Source organism: Tasmannia lanceolata, unplaced genomic scaffold (assembly GCF_043159265.1).
Source record: "Tasmannia lanceolata isolate RefF3 unplaced genomic scaffold, GAP_Taslan_0.1 ptg000012l, whole genome shotgun sequence".
NCBI lineage: Eukaryota > Viridiplantae > Streptophyta > Magnoliopsida > Canellales > Winteraceae > Tasmannia > Tasmannia lanceolata.
In genome coordinates, this window is record NW_027518689.1 from 27,589,946 (window position 1) to 27,613,519 (window position 23,574).

The 23,574-nt window shown below is 39.6% G+C and overlaps 1 protein-coding gene across 3 annotated transcripts in view; it reads left to right on the forward strand.

The window, feature by feature from the left end:
- Positions 1-23,574, forward strand: part of LOC143887150 (magnesium transporter MRS2-I-like) — a 31,039-nt gene that overhangs the window by 4,498 nt on the left and 2,967 nt on the right. For all 3 annotated transcript variants that reach the window (XR_013254082.1, XR_013254083.1, XM_077391255.1), the window contains exons 3-9: positions 7,327-7,477; positions 7,683-7,804; positions 9,125-9,199; positions 21,373-21,606; positions 21,689-21,733; positions 22,493-22,537; positions 22,661-22,690. Coding sequence is in view for 1 of the 3 variants with exons in the window: in XM_077391255.1 (XP_077247370.1) it covers positions 7,327-7,477; positions 7,683-7,804; positions 9,125-9,199; positions 21,373-21,606; positions 21,689-21,733; positions 22,493-22,537; positions 22,661-22,690 (702 nt within the window). In the remaining 2 variants the exon portion in view is untranslated. The remainder of the gene's footprint in view (positions 1-7,326; positions 7,478-7,682; positions 7,805-9,124; positions 9,200-21,372; positions 21,607-21,688; positions 21,734-22,492; positions 22,538-22,660; positions 22,691-23,574) is intronic.

Genomic DNA, 23,574 nt, shown 5'->3' on the forward strand with positions numbered 1-23,574 from the left:
TAGTTAGTATTTGCTAATTATCTTATATTTACCGATTTAGTAGGAATCTTTGCTCTTATTGGCTATTAGCTTATTTAGATTTATTAGGACTCTTTTTAGTAGGAAAGTGCTGTAGAAGAGATCTTTTATTAAGAATGTAATTGCCATTTTTCAAGACAATGAATGAAAAATAATCTTCTTCTTCCCCTGTACTTCTGTTGTTCTTGAGGTTATCTCCCCGGACACGAGATTAATCAAGTCTCTCTTCCAAACGCCGTATTATTATTTAAGATATCAAAATTGAAGTGGTTTGCAGTGATGTAAGTAAGTATGTAAGTATGTTTGGGATAAAGCAACACCCAACAACCTTCCATCGAGAGGTTTCTCTGGTGTGTTTGAACCATGTAGGATCCTGAACGGATTGTGTATTGCATTGGTATGCCATTTCTGCTTAAACTTTGATATGATATGTTTTCATGGCTGACGACATTTAGCTTCCCCAGGTGCAAAGGCCAAAAGAGTTTTCTCTAGATTTAATTACTGGTTTTTAGATCCTCCTTTTCTGGTCCTTGCCGTGTTGCTAGTCATTAACATTGTTTTATGTCTTAAGGAGAAGTCATTCTCTTACATTTTATTCGTTAGCTTGTTGAGAACTTTCTGAATTTATTTCTAGTGAGCATTTTTGTCAACCTTCCTTTACAGGGAGGGATATTCACAGGGTCTGGTGCTAAATCAGTCTCTGTCTATGTAGGTTAATTCATTTATTTATATTCAGATTGGAGCAATTCTTAAACTCTTTCCGGAACCTCCTTTCCCTATTTTGGATCAGTCAGCTATTTTGCTTGACATTATTATAGATTTGAAAAGTTCAACTCTATTAGATTTGAGCAACTAAGACTAACCCATGCTAACTTCATACTATCTGTGTTTAGTTGGTGGTAATTTGAACCTTTTGAGGGTAGCATTGGGATTAGCTTATTTAAAAAGTTGAGACCTTGAAAATGGAGCTTCGTTATCGAGATAACAAAAATTGGCAATTTATTGTCCCAATAAATGCAAGATTAATTGTGACATGGATGCTTTTGAATATAAAAGAGGAAAATTTCTCTCTTTTGAGTTTGAGAGACTTTCTAAGATGGAATCAAAATTAATCTGAGAAAGATTTTTTGTCTGTGGATCGACATGGATTTTTCATATCCAACATTTGAAGATAATGATTTGTTGATATTTTTTCTTCCATGAAGAAGTTGAAAAGTTGTTGTTAGCCTTAATAAGACCCCTCAGCTACCATTTAAAAAAGGCCACTGAGCTTGTTGGGTGTGATGTTGACCGTGGACGAATTCTATTTTTGTCATCACCTCATGAATTGAAGAAAATGGAAATATTGGTATGTCTCAACTATTTGCTTTTGGCCCTTTCACTTTACTTTTGCTGTTGAAAATGATAGGGTACATTTTTTGTATGGGCTGGAACATGTTATTCCTCTTGGTGTGGATTTGTTGTATCATAACTATATTACATAGAGGATGCCGTTGTGCTAGCCTTGGCCTCATGATCAGGCGAGAAATATTCTTCTCTTAATTGCCTTTGTTGAAAGACTATTAGTCCATGGAATCAATGGAAGAAGATCCTCGGTTATTGGAATCAATTTTGATAAAGATATACATGATAGGTTAGCTGCTGTTATAGGCTGCCAGAATTCTCAATTTTTTTTTTTTTTTGTTCCAAATTGGAAAGCCAGAAATTCAAAAACAAAAGCTAAAACAGGAGAAAGCAAGAAATAAAAAAGAAAAGATAAAAAAATACACCTAGTATCGATGGTATATCCAATGACCAACAAACAAAGAAGGCAATTGTTGTGCAGATGTCTTGTATTCTATAGGACCCTGACGGTAACCCTAGATTGAAATAGTGAAAATCTTCCCCCGGTGGACGTAGGCAATGCCGAACCACGTAAAATCTTGTGTTTCTTGTGTGATTGTGTTTCTCTGCATCGTTCTTTTGCTATTTTGTTGCAGATTGTGTTCGATCCGTGTTAAGAAGTATTTCTCGGATTTTCTCCAGCAATAATTGCCCAAAACTTACAAATAAAACCCAGACAAAAGAGGCTTCTTATTTTTTGATAACCTGATCTTCTTTTAAAGGTGGTTGCCCTTTGATCATGATTGGGATCAGATAGTGGAAAGGATGCAATCTAGGTTGGTCTGTTGGGAATCGTATTTCCTTCCTGGTCAAATTGTTTCGATCAAGCTACTTAAGCCAATATCTGTATTTACAGTCTATCTCTATATAAAATTCTAGTTTTGATGGATGTTAGTGTATGTATATGCCTATGGGCATATCCGTCTTTTGTACATTTCTCATTATATATAAATACATAAGTGGGGGGGAGTCTCCCTAACTCACAATCCCTTTCTTTCATTCTCTTCCTCAACATGGTATCAGAGCTTTAGGATTTTGAATCCCTAGGGACCCCATTGAAACCCCTCTCCTCTTCCATTCCATTCTCCTTCTTCCCCCTCCTTAACCTTTACCCAACCCCTAACCCTAACTCATTTTCTTTCCCCTTCTTCTTCTTCTTCCCTCCTATTCTAACCTTAACCCATCACCCGCCCCAACCCCATCTCCCGCCCCCCTCTAGTACCGCCTCCCCCCTCCTCCATGGCCCCGCCCCCTCCCGTACCTCTCCAGTACCCCCCCTCCCCCCCCTTCCATACTCACGCCCCCACCACCACCACCCTCTCCAGTACCCTCGCACCCCCCTCCATACCCCCAACACCCTTCATACCCCTCGTCAATCCCCCAATTCTATCTCTAAACCTCCGTTCCCCTCTCCCTTACTCTTTTCTCCATCTTGGACATCCTACGCTATATTTTTGCCCGAGATTATTAATTTTTTGACAACCCTAATCTACCTCTCTTCTCAAATGGCTTAAATCTCTAACAAGATTCTCCTCTTTATTTTTCTCTTCGCAGCTCCGATCTCATATCTCTATAACCATTCTATTCTTCATGTCATCACGGGTTTTTCTCATGCCCTATTTATCATCTCTCTCTCTCTCTCTCTGGAGCCACGATCTTCATTCTTGATTTCTCTGATCTTCACCGAAACCTCATTTCTTTTCGTCAGTTGATTTTCTCTCTTCGATTATTTACTTATGGAGACCCCAGTGATTGAGGATCCCGCTCGAGTGCAGCCCTCTGTGGTGTTATCTTATATTATTTCGTCTCTTGTTTCATATGATGCTCTCACGCCTGCTTTTCGCAGTTTTGTGTCCTTTCTATCTTCTGTTTCTTTGCCAGAGTCCTTGGCTGCAGCACTTGATCACCAGGGGTGGCACGCTGCTATGGACCTTGAGATGGATGCCCTTCAGGCAAATCAGACTTGGGATTTAGTTCCACTGCCTTCTGGTGCACGCCAGTTGGGTGTCGTTGGGTCTATACTGTGAAATATTTGCTTGATGGCTCTGTTGAGGGCCTTAAGGCGCCCTTGGTTGCCAAAGGGTACACTCAGACATTTGGAGTAGACTATGGCGAGATATTTTCTCTAGTGGCGAAGATTCCTTCAGTGCATGTTCTACTTTCCCTTGGTGTCAATCAGGGCTGACCTTTACATTAGTTGGATGCCAAAAATATGTTTCTTCATGGTGAGCTCACAGAGGAAGTATACATGGAGCAACCTTCTGGGTATGTTTCTCAGGGGGAGATGTCGTCCTTTGTGTGTCGATTAAAGAAAGCCATTTACGGTCTCAAGTAGTCTCCTAGAGCATGGTTTGGAAGGTTCAGTGATGCCATTATGCGCTTTGGTTTGAAGCACTGTGTAGTTGATCATTCTGTCTTAAACTGTCAGTCTACAGTTGGGTGTGTACTCTTGATAGTCTATGTCGATGACATCATCATCACTGGCAGTGATACAGTTGGGATCCAAAAATTGAAGACATTCTTGCAAAATGAGTTTTCTACCAAGGATTTAGGTCATCTTAGATACTTCTTGGGTATTGAAGTTGCATATTCGACAAAGGAGATTTCTCTCTCACAGAGGAAATATGTCTTAGACTTGCTTGAGGAGACAGGTTGTCTTGGAGTGAAACCTGCCTCAGTTCCCATGGATGCAAATGTGAAGTTACTACCTGAAGAGGGAGAGTTGTTAGATGATCCAGGCAGATACAGGAGGCTGGTTGATAAACTTATCTACCTTACAGTCACACGCCCATATATCTCTTTTGTTGGTGGTGCTATCAGCCAACATATGAGTTCACCTCGTACTTCACACTAGGCAGCAGTTCTTCAGATTCTTCGATATTTAAAAAGTACTCCAGGTAGAGGGTTGCTATTCAAGAAACATGGACATCAGAAGATAGAAGGGTACACAGATACTGCACATTTGTAGGAGGTAACCTTGTGTCATGGCGGAGTAAGAAACAAAACGTTATCTCCAAATCTAGTGCAGAGGTGGAGTATAGAGCTATGACACACACAAGTGGAGAGTTCATTTGGTTACGCTCTCTCTTGTCAGAAATCGGTTTCTCCCCATCATCTCCTTCTCAGTTATATTGCGACAACAAGGCAGCAATTCACACTACCACAAATCCAGTCTTTCATGAGAGAACTAAACATATCGAGGTTGATTGCCACTTCATCCGGCACCAGATTAAAAGAGGAGAAATATGCACAGTACGTGTTCACTAGATCGGTGGACCAATTAACAGATATGTTTACCAAGCCATTAAACAAAGCTAAATTGAGTGATAATTGTAGTAAGCTAGGAATGTTTGACATATATATTCCAGCTTGAGGGTGAGTGTTAGTGTATGCATATGCCTATGGGCATATCCGTCTTTTGTACATTTCTCATTATATATAAATACATAAGTGACGGGGAGTCTCCCTAACTCACAATCCCTTTCTTTCATTCTCTTCCTCAATAATGGAAAATAAGATTGAAAATTATGAAAGATATGTGTTTCTCTAATTTGTTTAGGAAGGCATTGATTGAACCTTAAAGCCCTTATCTCCTATCATTATAAAGTTTTTAACTCTAGTGTTGTTTGATTCTTATTCTAAGAGAAGATATTTCTTTAGGAGCTTCGGTGGAATTAGAATCACTATTAACAATGCTGTAGGGAGTTTTAGTTTCCATTAAGGGCCCGTTTAGATACCTCAGATTTTGTATTTGGATTTGGAATTGAGTTTTGAGTACAAAATGAATAGATCTGCCATCACATGTTGAGGGAGATAGAAAGGGAAGGGGTAATTCCTGCTGCAGGGGAGAAGTTGAGGAGCCAAGAGGGTGAAGGAAACTGCGAGATCTATGGATTTCCAATTTCTTATTTCCACAGCTTATTTGGAAATCTGATTTCTTTTCACTGCCAGTCCCAGAATTGGAAATTCAAGGATTTGATCGGGATCCAAATGTCAACGGAAAAAGGGCTGCAAATGTGAGAATTCCAAATCAAAATCTTCTCGGCATCCAAACGGGCCCTAATTGTAGTTGTTGAAGAGTATTTTAGTCATTACGTATAGTGTTGAGGGTATTGTTGTCTTTACGCATGTAACCCTACTTTGGGCTCTATATATACATCTTATTACATGTGAGCTGTCTTTAGTGGAGAATCTCACCATCTTCTTCGTCACTCTTCTTTTTCTTATCCTTCTCTTCCCAATCCATTTCTCAATATGGTATCAGAGCTAAGATCCTAAAGGGAGAAAAGAAAGGAAGAGTCCCTCATCACCATCTCCATCTCCGGCGGCGACCTCCACCACCGGCGACACCTCCGATAGCCTCCACCACCTTCTGCCACTATTTCCAACTTCGGCCACCACCTTCACCTTTCGCTACCACCCCTACTTCCACCACAACCTTTGATTCTCTGTCTTTTCCAAACCCTAAACCCTAAATCTAAGAACCTTAACCCTAAATCCGGGAAACCCTTACCCTAAACCCTAACTCCTTAACCCTAGCTCAACCCGAACTCTAAATCCCTAAATCCCTAATCCCTAATCCTTCCCTTCTTGTGAGTTCTTAAATCCTACCCTTTTTTTGTAACTACCATTTGTAAATCCATCCCAAAAAGATCCCCGTGAGTATATTCTTTTCCATTTGTAAATCCTTCCCTTCTTGTTTTTGTTATATAAGTATTATAGTTGTTTGTTGTAGTTTTCTTTGTAACAAGCTGGAGTTCTATAGTATATACATTCCAGCTTGAGGGAGAGTGTTGAAGAGTATTTTGGTTATTACATATAGTGTTGATGGTATTGTTGTTTTTACACTGGTACTTTGGGCTCTATATATACGTCATATTACATGTGAACTCCCTTTAGTGGAGAATCTCACCATCTTCTCCCTCACTCTTCTTCTTCTTCTTCTTCTTCTTCTCCTCATCTTGCAATCCATTTCTCAACAGTAGTGAAGATTACGTGATCTGGGAATTTGATACTAAGTGTTTGTTTCTGTGTGAAATCATTTTATTCTGAATTTTTAAGAGTTTTGTTTCAGTCCTCCGCCGGTTTGTCTTCTTGGGATTCACCTGTGACGATAGTGTTTTTATTACTAGTTATTAATGGCAAACTCCTAACTCGAAACTAACTTGAGTTACCGGGATATGCCAGATGACTTCTTGAAAATTCTATATGATTCCCTGGGAAGCCTTCACCTTTATTTATTCATTGTTTGTAGTCCCGTCAGGTTTGGCTCTCTATTTTATCCTATTCAATGTTTATATGGGTCTGATCAATTTTTTCCTATGCTAGTGACTTAGTGAAGTGTGGTAGTGCAGGTGTACAGTCAATAGGAGAAGGATGTCTTTGAAGAAATCATCTTTCCTTCTACAATCTAGGGAACCGACTTTTAGAGTCTTCTTTGGTACCCATAACAACCTGATGGGGATGATCATATCCATCATTTTTTTAAGTATCAGAAAGAATGTATATATTGTACTATTTAAATGGAATCCTCATTAATGATATATTCATGATTAGATTGGAGTCAGTTAGAAATGTTTAGTGCTGCAAAGAGAAAATGTTGTCTGGAGCAAGCCTCCCTTTGTTCTTTTAGAACTAAACTTCGATTGCAGTAGTAAATTGTTTAAAAGTTGCTTAGATGAGCGGAGGACAGCTATTTTGGGGAGATATTACTAATTCTTCTGGTATTGTTATTTCTGATTGTCAAAATTGGAAAAAAGAATACAAAATAAGAAAACAAAAATAAATGAATTAAGATTGAATACAGCTAAAGGATAATGTAAAATTAATCTAAAATTAAGATTCTTCTGCTATTGTTAATCTAAAATTAAGATTCTTCTAGCTATTGTTTCCAGTTTTATTGATTTACATTTTTTTGGGGATTAGGTATTGCTTCGAGATCCCCTAGAGGATAATGTAATTCCCATCGTTGAGGAACTCCGGAGGCGTTTGCCGTTTGCATATACTATTCCCCAAGCACTAAGAAATGGGAGGGAGCACTCGAGCGAGGAACCTGATGTTGAAGCAAGAGAAGATGGTAAGGATGCCTTTGAGCATTCCTCTGTTGTGTCAGTTCTTTTTGATATTCGAATTAGTTTTATAATTTTTTTTGGAAAGCATACCCTTGTTTCTTACGATGATAATCTCTTTTTCTTAATTTAGATGTTAGAACCAATTGTGCGTAATTTCAAGTAGATGTGCTATTGTTTGACGCCCTGATAGTGCTGAGTCATGCAATGTAGAGTCTCCATTTGAATTTCGTGCACTGGAGGTGGCTTTAGAAGCCATTTGCAGTTTTCTTGATGCGCGCACAACGGAACTGGAGACTGCTACTTACCCAGCTTTAGATGAGCTGACCTCCAAGGTAAGTTGATATTTTTTTTGTCATTTTAATCTATTTTGTTGATATAGTTGAATGATGATGTTGACTAGTGATTAACTTATTGGATAATTATTTTTCATGTTCTATACATGCGTTTTAGATAAGTATCTCTTTTTTACCCTGGCTGGGAGATAGTATGCATATGTTAAAATTTTAAATTTTGTTGATGGAGTAAAAAGCAGTAGGGGCAGACCTAAAACAACTTGGGTAGAAACAATGAGGAAAGACTTGAGGCTAGGAACATAATAGAGAACATGAACTTGGATAGGAGAGAAAGGAAGAAAATGATCCATGTAGACGAATCCAACTAGTGTCAGGATTTGACTTAGTCAATTTGAGCCAGGTAGATTCTTTCACTTTCTTCTTGAAAATTTTCTAAAGGATTCATTAGACGACCCCAACTAGTTTGGGACAAAGGCTTAGTTGAGTTGAGTTGTGTTGAGTCAATGAAGTGCAAAATCTGGCGTGTAAATGACCCATCTCCAACTTTGATGCACTACCTAGCCACACTCCCTTCCCACCCCCACACCTATTGAGTGCATTTTTTTTGTCTAGCATGTATTGGATAATTTCTTTTTTCCCCAACTCCATATTTTCACTAGCTTATACAATAATGAAATTTTCATAAACTCGTGAGATCGTTCTTGAGTTTACAATGGAAGCCACAGATGAGTAATGGAATGAGCATGTTGTAATAGCTACACATGGTGAATTCCAGTTTGATGATCTCAAAACACTAACAGACTCTTATTCTTACTGTGCTAGCCTTTCCTGATTACATCATGTCCACTTTGAGTGGATCTTTATACCTTTTCTTTCAAAGTGGATTAACAAACCACTGGGAGAGGCACGAAGCGTACCTTAGGTACGTTGGACTCCAAAATACTAACAGCTACTTGATTCCCTTCGCAGTGTTCATTATACAGTATGTGATTCCATACAATCTTCTTAGGTTATGTAATGTTGTCCTCATCTGTTCTGGTTTATTCATTGTGTATCTATTCACGGTTCACATAATGATGATAGAAATTCAATTGCTTTCTTTTAAATCATATGATTATTGGAGATTATGTTTTTTTTCATATGTATATTTATTGGAGATTAATTGGTTATGGATGTTATCTACATTCATTTTATACTATTGATTAGTTTATGCTATTTGAACAGGATATTTTTATGCTTTTCTATTAGTGTCCATCTCTACATACCTGTTCCGTATTGTTTTTTAAATTTCTGTGCTAAAATTCCTTTTTTTTTGTGGTATCATACAAATGATTTGCCAATAACTATCACAATGTGTAGATCAATAGTCATAACTTGGATCGGGTGCGTAAGTTAAAGACTGCAATGACAAAGTTGACTGCTCGTGTTCAAAAGGTATAGCTTTGCCTTTTAACAACTAAGATCTGTTCCGTTTTGTTTTGATTTTTAGTTTCATATTCATTTTGTGCTAACATGTTGAAACTATGGACTTTTTGGGCTTGATCTCTGGTGTCTTCAAAAAACTATTCTTTATAGTTTTCTGAGTGGTGTCCCATAAAATAACATGGGAAAATTCCCAACTTCTCTAAATATCAATGAAAATCAAAATCTCTATTCTTGGTGTTGTATAATCAACAATCATCTTAGCATTATCTCATTGATCTGTGTATGTGTGTGTCCATATTCTATGTAGATGTGTCTTTTATGTATTTTTGTATGTATTTGTTTTATTATTTGATAAATTAGAAGCTAAGATACCCAGATACAGGCACATTTTAAGTAAGGTGGAAGCTAGCTACCTTTTTGTTAAAGGTTCTTGCCCGCGACTATTCGTAGATCTGAAGTTCTGCCCTATAGCCGATTGTGCGACTTTCAATCCTTAAAAGAGAGTATTAGGTGAGAGGGGAGCTATCTCATAGCTGTTACGGTGCTTTCTGGAGGAATAGAGACAAAACCCGATTTCTCGAAATCTACGGTATGTATACTGACAAGGTTTTAAATTCTGGTTTCATTTTCGGCTTCAGTCACCATAGAAACAGTAAAATTTCAATTTTGGTTGAAAATTTCGGTGGAAATCCTATAAAATCATGGAAACATATGCAAAATGATAGTGTTAGAAGTGTGTAATATGTGTGTAATATGCCTAAGGGCATTTTAGTCTTTTTACCTCTTTCTCTTAATAAGATACATAAGTGAGGGGGGAGCTATCTCCAACTCACCATTTCCTTTCTCCCTCTCTCTCAACAAGGTATCAGAGCCCTAGGGTTGTGGTGCCCTAGGGACCACCATTAGAGCCTCTCCACTCCCTTCATCTTCTTCCTTTTTCTCTCCACCTCCACCCTTGGCTTAAACCCACCCTAACCCTAACCCTTTATCAGCCCACCTGCCACCCTCTCCCACTCACCCACAGCCACTCGCCATACCTCCCCCCGACCCGTGCACCTCCCTACCCTCGCCGCCCCTCGCCACACCTCCCCCCATGCTCTCTCACTCACCCACCACCCCCTTCCCTCCCACCCAGCCTCCCTAACCCCGCGACCCTCTCTACCCCTTTTCTGCTCCACCCCGAACTCACCTCCTTCTCCCTTTCTCTTCCCCACCCCTCGCCTCCTCCTCTCAACCACCCGCCGCCCCTCCCTTCTCTCCACTCCAACCGCAAACCCATCCTGCCCCTCCTTTTGATCCTCCACTCACCTCCACCTCCCTCTTGTTGCAATGCACACCTTCCCTCCCTTCCCTAGCCCCTAATCTTATCCACTCTTCTTTGTTTCATTTACCTCTTCCTCACACTACCCTGATGGTCTAAATCTTCCTTGTGATATTTTCTCTTCCTTCCGCGGCTCCGATTTAGTTCTCCTTGATGCCCTAGCCTTCTTTTCCTTTTTTGGACACATCCTTTGATATGTGTTGATATGGCTCTTCACGCTCTGCCTATTCATCTAGGCCACGATATCATTGTGGAGTCTGCTCTTTGAGCTCTCTCTCTTTGACTTTCGTTCATTTATTGCTTCCGGTGTAGTTGAGAGCCTCTCTTTCTTTCTATGGATCCTACAGTCATTCTGGATCCTCCTACCAGCCTCTCTTTGGCTGACAATGTCACCGCTCCCCCACCGGCACCATCTTCTAGCTACATCACGTCTACCTACTCTCCTTCTGTCGAGCAGTCATTTCCTCAAATGACTTCAGAGAAACTCGATGGCTCCAATTATCTCTTCTGGCGCATGGCTGTTTAGACCTACCTCCTCGCTAGAGGTAGGGTGTCTCTCATTGAGCATGACCCCTCCTTCCTCAACGGACCTGACCTATCACAAGTGGCAACACAACGATGCCTTGATCCGCACTCTCTTGTAGTAGAGTACGGTTCCCCATGTAGCTAGTCCGATGGCGAGCCTAACGTCGGCCAAGGCCATCTGGGATCACACTGTACTTCTCTATTCTAGGGTTGATAACCTCACCCGTATTTGCGCCACCTATTCCGAGTGGATACGCCTCGAGCGCGGTGATACACCTCTCCCCCATAGCTGGACGCTTTCATGCCTCTCACATCTAATCTGACTGTTCTCGCTCGGTAGCGGGATTAGCTCTGTGCTGTTCATTTCTTGGAGTCCTTGGGCCTGGACTTTCTGCCTTTTCGACAGTAGCTTATTGGCTCTGGGTCTCTTCCCTCTCTCACGAAGATTTACTCACGAGCTCAGCAGTGTCTCCTAGGTGGTTCTCCTAGTGCTCTTCCTGTTGAGGGCTCTACCCTTGCCGTATTTGATGGTGGTGCTTGTTCTGGCCAGGGCAGTAGTTCTTTTGGATGTGGTCTTGGTCTCGAGATTACGGAGGTGGCCGAGATTTTGGCAGTGGTCGGGGTACTGGTGGCCGTGGTCATCCATTTTGCACTCATTGTCAGCGTAAGGGAAATCATATTGATACTTGCTTCACTTTACACCCAGAGCTCTGTGAGTCTTGCTCTGCGCACATCTCTGCTACTACTACTGGTTCTGCTCATTCCTCATCATCCTCTTCTACAACCCATGTGCCGCCTGATGATGATACTTTCCAGATATCCAGAGCTAACTATGAGGAGTTTCAGCGCCTTCGTCTAAGCAGTCGCCCCCTACTGCGGGCTTTGTCCAGCCTGGTAGTTCGCTTGCTTTCTAGCCCCTGGATTATTGATTTCGGAGCCTCCAACCATTTCACCTGTAACTCTTCGTCCCTTAGCTCATTTAAGCCATTTCATTCTATTTCTCAGTCAGTTACCCTTGCCGATGGGACCATGGCTCCCATCTCTGGTGTTGGTACTCTTTCCCTCATTTTGGACTTGCTTTATCATCTGTACTTTGTGTTCCTAAGTCTCCGTTTAATTTGCTTTCTGTTAGTTAGCTTCCTAAATCTCTTAGCTGCTCTGTCTTTTTATTATCTCTTTCAGGATCTCTCAACTGGGAAGACAATTGGCTCCGTCGTCGCCTACCATTTTCATACTTCAGTAGATGGCTATCAGCGGCATTGTTGGCTTAGTCATCTGTCTCTTCAGCGGCTCCAGCAGTCCTCAATTGTCTCCTCCCCTCTTCAGCCCTTTCAGTGCGAGTAGTGTGAATTCGGGAAGCACCATCGTGTGTCATTTCCCTCTCGCATTGTTAGTCGTGTCTCAAGACATTTTGAGTTCGTTCATTCTGATGTATGGGGTCCCTCGAGGACCAAGTCACTTTTGGGATATAGATACTTTATAGTTTTTGTGGATGATTTCTATTGTCTGACATGGTTGTTTTTACTTAAGGATCATTCTGGAGTCTTTAATGCTTTTCGTACATTTTATGTTGAAATTACAACTCAATATGATTTTCCTCTTAAATGCTTGCGTACTGACAATGGCAGGGAGAACTTTTCTACCTCACTTGGTTTTTAAGAGTTCTTAGCTACCCATGGCATCATCCATCAATCCTCATGTGCCTACACCTCCCAACAAAATGGTGTAGCTTTTTGAGGTATCTCCTCGATATGACCTGCACGCTCCTCTTTTAGATGCAGGTCCCTAAAGCAAATTGGAGTGATGCCTTTCTTACTTCCTGTTTCTTGGCTAACCGTCTTCCCTCTTCTGTTTAAGGTAATCAATCCCCTACTCTGTGTTGTATCCTCAGGGAGGCTCTTTTCCCCTTACCCCACGTGTCTTTGGTTGTGTTTGCTTTGTTCACAACCTTGTACCGGGTCTCGATAAATTAGACCCTAGAGCGAAGCGATGTATCTTTATGGGTTACTCTCATACCCAGAAAGGCTATAAGTGTTACAGCCCTCGGTTTCGTTGGCTCTTTGTTTCTGCCAATGTTACCTCATTTGAGTCTCTTTCCTTCTTTGCTATTGCCACTGAGACTCGGCCTCTTTCCCTGACATATAGGCTCCTCTTCCTTGTGCTTGCAAGTGACAATGGTTCCTCCCTCTGCTCCTTTACAGGTCTATTGGTGGCGACACAGGCCTGATACTCCTCCGACTTCTCCCGAGGCCACGTCTTCTCCTCCTGAGATCCCGGCTACCACATCTCAGGTATCTCCTCCTACTTCTAATGATCATGTAGATGCTCCTATTGCCTCAAACACTCGGTCACGCATTACATGTTGAGGATTTAGGGTATAATATGGCTTACCAGACTTCTGTTGAGGAACAGAAGAAATAAACAAACAATGTTAGTGAAGCCTTTTCCGATGTGGCGAGATGAGGCACTGACTATGTCGCTCTCTTTAAGGTGAATTTGCGCCTCTGCAAAAACTAATTCTGATGCAGCAAATTACTGGCCACAATCACCCCCAGGATACAACAGCCCAGCGCACCGTCAATCTCCAAGAACTGCACGATCAAAGAGATTCGAACCACCCAAACACTCCAATTGCCCAACAAAATACGTAAAATAAAAAGAGGAAGAAAGAAAAGTCCATTTATATAAACAAGAAGAAACAGTAAACTTCTGTAATGGTTTTTCGTTTTGTTCTGTCGTTAAAGAAAACACAGAGCACCTTCTCTTCTATAAACCAAATTATGTCCGTTCAACACACCCTTTAATGTAGTAAAGATGCCCTTTTAAGAAAAGAGCCGTTCAAAAGACGTTACAGATGTGAAAGGTCGCATGCCAACAACCACAACGTTCAGGAACGGTACAGTTATTCATAAAATAATGGCGGCGTTATTTACCCAGTTATTCAACGTTCCAGTAAGCAGGCTCATCCAGGTACGCCGGCTTACCTAATAACGTCGGCGTTCTTTTTGAAGAAAGACAAAGGTAAAGGTAATGTTTTGATGGACAAAAATTAAAATTTAGGGGGAAGAAAAAAATCTTGACTCACACGCGTGGCCGGCAGAGCCAAGCCGGGCCGGGCGGCGCACGTGTGTGGTATAGCCCACCGGGTCCACTTGGTGGCTTATGCGCGTAGGCTCCCTTTCTCCTCTTCTCATTCACAAAGCTAAAGAAGTGAAAAGCTATATAAACACATGAAGCTTTTCTCCACTTTCCAAAACGGGACTATTCGCTTTTGTGAAGGAAGTGAGCAAACTCATTTTCCAAAACCAAAGTGGCTTCTTTTTGTAAAGAAAACAACTTTGAAAATACTAACAAGGGCAACTTTTGTATTAAAATACCAACACTACTGCTTATCCTATTTCATCTTATGTTTCTTATGATCATCTCATCCATCGTTTCGTAGCTTTGTATCCACTTTGTCGTCTATTTCCTTGTCTAAGTCTGTGCAGGAGGCTCTTACTCACCCCGGCTGGCGTGCTGCTATGGACAATGAGATGGCTGCTCTTAAGGCTAACCATACTTGGGATATAATTGCTCTTCCTACTGATGTTCAGTCTGTGGGCTGTCGATGGGTCTATGTCATCAAATATTTTTCGGATGGGACAGTTAAGCACCTTAAGGCGTGGGCCTGGTTGCCAAAGGGTATACTCAGACATTCGGGGTTAACTACACCGAGAAGTTTTCTCCTGTTGCTAAGATCCCCTCTATTCGTGTGCTTATCTCTCTCGCCGTCAACAATGGGTGGCCGTTATACCAGTTGGATGTCAAAAATGTCTTCTTACATGGCGACTTGGCCGAGGAGGTGTATATGGAGCAACCACCTGGGTATGTTTCTCAGAGGGAGATGCCCTCGTCAGTGTGCTGGCTTCGAAAATAATTATATGGTCTCAAACAATCTTCTCGAGCTTGGTTTCGGAAGTTCAGTGATGCTATCATGCAATATGGCATGAAGCAATGAGTTGTTGATCACTCAGTGTTTAGTCAACAGACCGATGCTGGCCATGTCCTTCTCGTAGTCTATGTTGATGACATTGTCATCTCAGGGAGTGGCACATTTGGTATACAAAGGTTGAAGGTCTTTCTGCAAAAAGAATTCTCCACAAAAGACCTTGGACGTCTTCGATATTTCTTGGGGATTGGGCTAGCGTACTCGGCTATTAGTCTCTCCCTTACGCAGCAGAAGTATGTATCAGACCCACTAGATTAGACAGGGCGCTGGGTATGAAACCAGTTGCTACTCCCATGGACCCAAATACAAAGCTCCACCCAGAAGAGGGTGACTTGCTACGTGACCCTGATATATATCAAAGGTTTGTTGGGAAGCTCATATACCTCACAGTCACTCGCACATATATTTCTTATGCAGTGTGGGTTGTTAGCGAGTTCATGAGAGCCCCTCATACATCCCACTGGGCAGTTGGCAGCTGTGATTCAAATTCTTCGATATTTGAAAAGTGCTCCACGAAAAGGAATGTTTTTCAAAATACATGGGCATTAGAAGTTAGAAGGTTTCTGTGATGCTGACTGTAGGTTCTCCAGCTGATAGACGCTCCATGACCAGCTATTGCACCTTTGTGTGAGGTAACTTAGTATCCTGGCGGAGTAAGAAGCAAAATGGTGTAGCCAAGTCGAGCCATGAAGCCGAATACCAAGCCATGCCACATACTAGCAGTGAGCTTATCTGGTTGCGTTCACATCTATCTGAGATTGGATTCTCGTCATCATCGCCAGCTCAGTTGTACTATGACAACAAGGCAACTATTCTCATAATCCGGTCTTTCATGAGCGTACTAAGCACATAGAGGTGGACTGCCATTTCGTACGACATAGAATCCACCAGGGAGAGATACGCACTACTTTCACTCGGTCAGCAGATCAGCTAGTTGATGCTTTCACCAAGCTCCTAAGCAAGGCTAAACTAAGTGATATTTGTAACAAGCTAGGAATGTAAAATATATACATTCGAGCTTGAGGGGAGTGTTAGAAGTTTGTAAAGTGTGTGTAATATGCCTAAGGGCCTTTTAGTCTTTGTACCTCTTTCTCTTTATATAAATACAAAAGTGAGGGGGAGCTATCTCCAACTCACCAAATCTCTCTTAACAGATAGAATTTAAAGATGAAACTTCAGGAAATGCTATAATAAGGATAAATACATACTTAGAAACCATCACATACGCATGACAACCATCCACATTGCTTTAAAAACATCGAACACCTACTGACATGTACCATTGCGCATGTCTGATAATTTAGTACATACCAAATTTCACATGTCATTCACATTAATATTCATATATAATTCATGCACCATCGTTTTAAAAATTTTATGATTTCCGATTCAATCAAATCTTATGGATTTTGATTTAAATCTCATGATTGAATCTTAATCTGTATGATCTTATGATTTTTATTAATTCATGCACCATTGTTTTGAAAATCTTATGACTTATGATTCAATCAAATCTTATGGATTTTGATTTGAATCTCATGATTGAATCTTAGTATGTATGATCTTATGATTTTTATTGAATCTTACGATTCGATCGTAAATCATACTATTCGTGCGATGTATCCTAATTAAGTTTTATGTAAAAGAAAATAGAACATTCTTTTGGAAGAACTCATTTTACTTTTGTATTAGAAGAAGCCTTCAAAAACCCTTCGCGTTAGAAGGAATAAGACAGAGAAGGATAAGGAGTTCGAACAAATCAAAGCAGCTTGAACCAGTCGAGCAAAATGCATGTGCTTGAGGACATAACTTGCAACGAGGAGGGAGACAACTATAATGAGGACAACATCGATGACTTACCATTTTTTATAATGTATATTTTTCATTTGATGTTTGAGGCTTTGAGAATTGATATGATCTTGTGTCTATTACTTTATGAGTTTTTATATTTTTTAAATATATATATATACACAAACACACACATAAATCAGAATGAATCTTACGGTATATGATACGATTTATGATCCGATATGATTTGACCCCTATTACGATTTATGTTTCATTTTTCGATTTTCAAAACATGGATATGCACCACATTTCACATGCAATTCATATAAATATAATTATGTAAATCATACGCATATAGTATACTACTATTACACATAATTTTGATTTATGACTTGGCATTTTGGTTTTGCCGTTTTTGTTTCGGTGGGGATGGAAATTGAAATATTTCGGTCATTTTATGTCTGTTTCGATTAAAACCATGTATACAGATGTACCATGAGATACTAAACAATACATATAAATAACATTTTAAAGAACATAGCTATATTTAACTAGGAAGAAGGCATAATAATAGCTATTTAAAAAATAAGTCATAAATAATATTTGATTATACCATCTACGAGTCCCACGTATATTTAAATTGCAAACGCAATACTCTAAAACTAGAAGCATGATAGTTAATTTAACAAGATTTTCGTATATTTGAAACCTGATGGGTTATTCTAGTAATGGAAATAAAAGAAAAGAACCCTTATGGTGAGAGCAACGAAAGGCCACCAACCACGGGCATGATAGACGGCAACGATCACTCCAAACTCGTGGATGATCAAATTCGGTGACTCGCAATAAGCAGGTAATTCTTGCAGTGAAGATGAACAACGACAAGATTTTATAAAAGTTTTTTACTTTTTTGAATCCGACAAATTTCAGGCAAGATTTGTCACCTGACACTTTTAGTTGTATTCTCTTATTACTTTTCTGTCGGTTTTTAAGAAAATCTTCTTCGAATCTCTCCCTTTCTTCGTGTGGGTTTCTGTCGACAAAAACTTTGCCTTATTTACACCCAATTTGTACTTTTTCAGTAATTTCAACCGAAGCAAAGACCTAAATGACACGTTTCGATTGATGAAATCGATTGACATTAATCCATGTGGATATATTATGTGTCAGTGACTATCAAAGCTGAAATCTTTCGACCGAATCGAAGTGACTGAATTTTTAAAATGATGCTCTTATTGAAGCAAGTAAATGTAATATTCTTTAAAGAACACAATTTGTCTTCTACTTAGCTTTCAAAATATCTTTGCTATGATCTGCCCATTTGCTAGCTGTGATGGTCTCAACTTGACAACCTCCACTCTTAAGTCTTGATGATCTCAATGTTTAGTATTTTTTTTCTTGAACGATATTTCATTGTGTATTTCCTTGTTGGAGTTTATTTAATACAAAGTTGTAGAAACAAGATAACATTACAAGAAACTATGGATCCAGGAAGAAGATCAAGTAGAGGAGTAAGAGAACCAGGTTAAACCATTCTAATCTCAATAGAAAACGAAATTGATCCCTTGAGTCTCTCTTTCTCTTATATAAGAAAGCCCTAGGTTTGATGCCCACTCATGCCTTATCTTTGTTCTTCTTCACTGAAATTGCCCATGCCCCATCAATTTTTCATTTAATAATATGGTTGAAATTGCCCCATCAATCATAATATGAGAAATTTAGCTAGAAAGATGTACTAATCAGATTAAACATAGAATCATATTGTGACTTAGATAATGCTAAAACTACACCTAATTACAATTTCATGAAAAGATCATCCTTGGAGCAAATCGATAGAAAAATTAAGATCCCATATGGGAAAAATCTTCTTTGGTTTACTGGAGAAGACCGACTGACAACATCCTGAAGCTAATTGTCGATGGCGGCTAGAGGTAACCCTGGTATAGCCAGAGGAGGAGGTGTAATCAGAGATAATAAAAGTACGGTAATTTTTGCTTTTTGTTTTTTTGAATGGCTTGCTTTTTCTCACTTTTATGATGAGAATACTAATATGTTGGATGAAGCTAGAGCTATGAGAGATGGTCTTCGGTATAGCGCGATGCTTGGTATTAAAAGAATGTGGATTGAATCTGACAACTTTGTCCTTGTAAATAACATTAATCGCAAAGACAGATCTCCATGGCGCATTCATTATATTTTAAAAGAAATAAGGAAAATATTATCCTATATGGAATTTGTTATCGCTCTCACTTGCAGGGAAGGTAACCTAGTTGCACATAGCTTGGCAAACTATGCTTGTGACACCAGCACTAATTTAGTTTTTTAGGAACTAGGCTAGCCTTCCAAGGAATTCTAGAGGAGTTGCTAGATGCGATTAGGGGTGTAAACAAGCCGAGCTGAGCTGAGCTTGGCCCAGCTCGGCTCGTTAAGCTCAAGAGCTCGGCTCGGGCTTGAATCAGGCTCGAGCTCGGCTTGGCTCGGCGAGGCTCGCGAGCCTTACCGAGCTCGGGTTATATTAAGGGCACTGATATACTCACACCCCTCTTCTTCCCTGGAGAACCCCATCTAGTGTAATTTGACTACTCTTTTTACACCACGGGGGGTGGTCCAAGTAACAAATGGGGTTCCAAAAAAGAAGTGACATATTTTGCTTCCCCCTTTCACTCCCTGGACAACCCTTTTAGTGTATATATTAATATACAATACACACACACACACACACACACATATATATATATATATATATATATATATATATATATATATATATATATATATATATATGAGGAAACTGTTGGTGAGCTTAAGCTCACAAACCTTATGGTGAGCTAGCTTGCCCAATCACATGGGTCCCACATTTTGAGGAGTGATCCAAACCATTCATTTGCAAGGCCTTATCATAGATAGGGGTGTACCAAAAATCAGCTCCATAGGATCATCCTAACCCCTCCATTTGTGGGAGACAAATGGAGGGGTTAGGATGATCCTATGGAGCTGATTTTTGGTACACCCCCCATCTATGTAAGGGACTTTCAAATGAATGCTTTGGATCATCCTAACAAAGTGGGCCCCCATGTGATTGGGAAAGCTAGCTCACCAACAGTTTCCTCTATATATATATATATATATATATATATACTTAAATATATTAAATCCTTAACAAGCCTTAATGAGCTGAGCCTGGCCTAGCTCTAGCTTGGCTTGTTAAGCTTAACGAGCCTGGCCAGCCGGCTCGGCTCGGCTCGGCTCGTTAAGGATTTGAGCCGAGCTCGAGCGAGCTTCCGAGCCCGAGCCAAAATTGACACCCTTAGATGCGATCAATTGTGTATTCCTTATATTCGTAATAAATAATGTTTTTTATGTTTATTTTGGGGGAGGAGGTTTTATTATTGTACTTTTATTGGATGGGTTAGAGGCAAGGTTCTATGTCCTCTTGTAATTTTATTTCCTATTAATAAAATTTGAGGTGCCGCCCGGGTTCCTCGAGAAGGGCGGTGGACAGAAATGGCCTTGTTCGTTCTTTGGAATAGCAAGAAACAATCAACTTTTTCACCTTTTAGTGCAGACACTGAATACAAGGGACCATCGCATTGTGCATGTGAGTTTCTCCTGCTTTGCTTCTTGTTATCTGAGCTGGGTTGTGGCACCGAGGGTCCACAAAGGGTCCAATGCCCCTTCATTGTGATAACCAAGCGTCTATTCACATTGCTTATGATGCAGTTCTTCATGGGTTGACAAAACGTTTTGATGTTGTGGTTCACTTTATTTGAGAGAAGATCATTGATAAATCTTTATCTCTTCCATATGTTCCTTCATCGCATCAACTGGCAGATATCTTCACCATTGCTATTGGAGCTGCCTTTCTTCATGATAATAGTGTCATGCTAGCCATGTCCAATATGTATGGCCCTGCTTGATGGGGAGTGTTGTAATGTATTATATTGTGTCAATGTATATTTAGTTATATTTGGATGGCTTATTTCTTTTATATCTTTATTTCCCTTCATAAGTAGTATTTTAGTCAGAACAAACAAGCTACTCATTATAAATAGCAACAGAGCTCATTTTCTCTTGGTTTCACCGTAAACTATCTATTCTCTTCCATCTCTTCTTCTCTCTTTTGCTTGATTGCCTTGATTCCATCTAGCAGCACCTGTTTTCTGTTCAGCTAATTGTGTGGCCAATTAGCTGGCCCCAGTCGGGGTTGCTAGATTTGTGTTAGAAAGTTTTGATTTTCTTCCGCCTAGATGTGTTTTTTCTTTCTTTCTTTCTTTCTTTTCTTTTCTTTTCTTCTTCTTTTTTTTTTTTTTGCTTTTCTTCTTCTTTTGTTTGGCTTGTTCTCTGACCATCTCGGTCACTCGGATTTGCCCCTTTTCTAATAAATCATTGCCATTCAAAAGATATTATTATATTTTCAAGCCAAGTATTGCTTCCATCCATGATCCACCCTAGTTTCTGTTTTACCTTTTCAATAACTATAATATGGATGGTTGTTCATATTGGTGTTTCCTTGTATGTTTAAGACTTTTTTTTTATTAACAAATGTATAGTGCTTTGCAGGTAAGGGATGAGCTGGAGCAACTTCTAGACGACGATGATGATATGGCGGACCTTTATTTGTCAAGAAAATTGGTTGGAGTATCTTCACACATTAGTGGCTCAGGTCTACTCAATTCGTTTCCTGACTCTCCAACTATAGGCTCGAGGATTTCTAAAGCAAGCAAGGCTAGTGTGGCACTGGCAACAGTTCACGGACATGAGCACGATATTGAGGAACTTGAAATGTTACTCGAGGTTTCTATTAGTAAACCCACTTTTCATAAATCTTATTCTATGAATATCAAAATATAAGCTGAAATGTTGTCTAACTTTGCAGGCATACTTTATACAAATTGATGGTACATTGACCAAATTAACGACGGTATGCATTGTTGAAGTTATGTTCCCCATTCGTAGTGATCATCTACTATTTTTCTATGAGAAAATCATTTAAAAATTGTGTTTTCTTCCATGTATATAGCTGCCTTTTATTTTTGTAGAAAAAAAATTCTAGAGATGTATTGCTTACCAATCCTTTTGGTTCTTTCTACTGTCGTAATACTGTCTACGTCATATAATAGATATGCCATAAGAGCTATTATTTAGTATCCATGAATATTTTCTCTAAGGGAAAATATGAGCATGCAGAAGTACAGTTGGGGCCCACTTGTTTGATGATCCAACCCTTTATCTGCTGGGCCCACTATGAATGCATCATGTCTCAAAATCTCCCGAGTAAATGATTCTAACCCTTAAACTTTCAAAGAAATGAAAAGGCATGGTTCTCATTCAATAGAAAACATCACCAATTAGAGGGTTAAAATTGTCCCGTGGTAAAGATTTAAAAACTGCACACATTGGATGATGCCTCTTTATGATTATTTATTAGAAAGTAGGATAGGGCCCATCAAAATGGTTGCCTTGATGGCAGACTTGATTATGTGAAAGTAGGATGGGGCCCATCAAAATGGTTGCCCAAATGGTAGACTTGCTATTTCATTTCAGATGGGTTTTGAGCTGTATATACTCCATATTTCTATAGAGCTATGGAAGTCTTCAAATTGTTTTCCTTTTTAATATTTATGTTACTAGTTGCCCTCAATTTTTAAGTTTTGACCCGTAACTTAAAAATTGTTTCCAGCTGCGTGAGTATATTGATGACACGGACGATTACATTAATATCCAGGTGAATGTTTTTGCATGAAGAACTAGCTTTATGCCCCTACTCACTTTAATTACCTGGAGATAATCATTTAGATTAAGCATAACCATTTTTCTCTAATATTGGCTCCTTTGCTTTTCATTGCAGCTTGACAATCATCGAAATCAACTGATTCAGGTGATGTTAAAGGACCTGATAATTAATGGACCTATGCATTCGATGATAGGCAGCAGTTTTATCATTAATTTTACTGTTTTTTGTAATTTGCTAATTGGAATTCACAGTTGAAAAAACTTTATTTTTTTTGTTGTCTCACTTATTATACCGAATTTATTTCACTTCTCAGCCAAGGGCAGACTTTGGAATTTCATACTAGATTCCACATTTTTTTTCTTAATGGCAAATTTGTTAAAGATGAAACTCAGATTCTTCTTTGTTGAATAACATGTATTAGGGTGGTTTAGTCATTAGTTTTGTGTTAGAGGGTTTTGTTGTCATTGTACATCACTTGCCCTATATGGGCCTATATATACAACATATCCATGGGGAGCTCCCTAGTGGTGACTCTCCATCCTTCACTCCTCTTCTTCTTCCTCTCTCTACCCTAGCTTTCATATTCTAACATGGAGTCAGAGCAAAGATCCTTTAGGATGGAAGGAAAGAAGAGTATCCTACTTCATCATGTCATCTCTCTCTCTCTCTCTCTCTCTCTCTCTTTTGTATCTCTCTTTGTCTTTATGCGCAAGGTGTTGTTTCCTCTTTTTTTTTTCCGAAGATCTTTCCTCAAATCTCCCTAATCTCTCTCTGTATTCTCTCTCTTTCTCGCAACTCTCTCTCTCTCTCTCTCTCTCTCTCTCTCTCTCTCTCTCTCTCTCTCTCTCTCTCTCTCTCTCTCACACACACACACACACACACACATACATATCTCTCTTTTTTCATTTTTCTTGTTTTTTGAGTTGTCGTAAATCACAAAGAAAAAAAAGAAATATCCTAAAATCTCTCCCCCAAATCTCTCGAAAATATGTCTTTCCTTTATTTTTGGTTCTTCATCTCAAAATCTC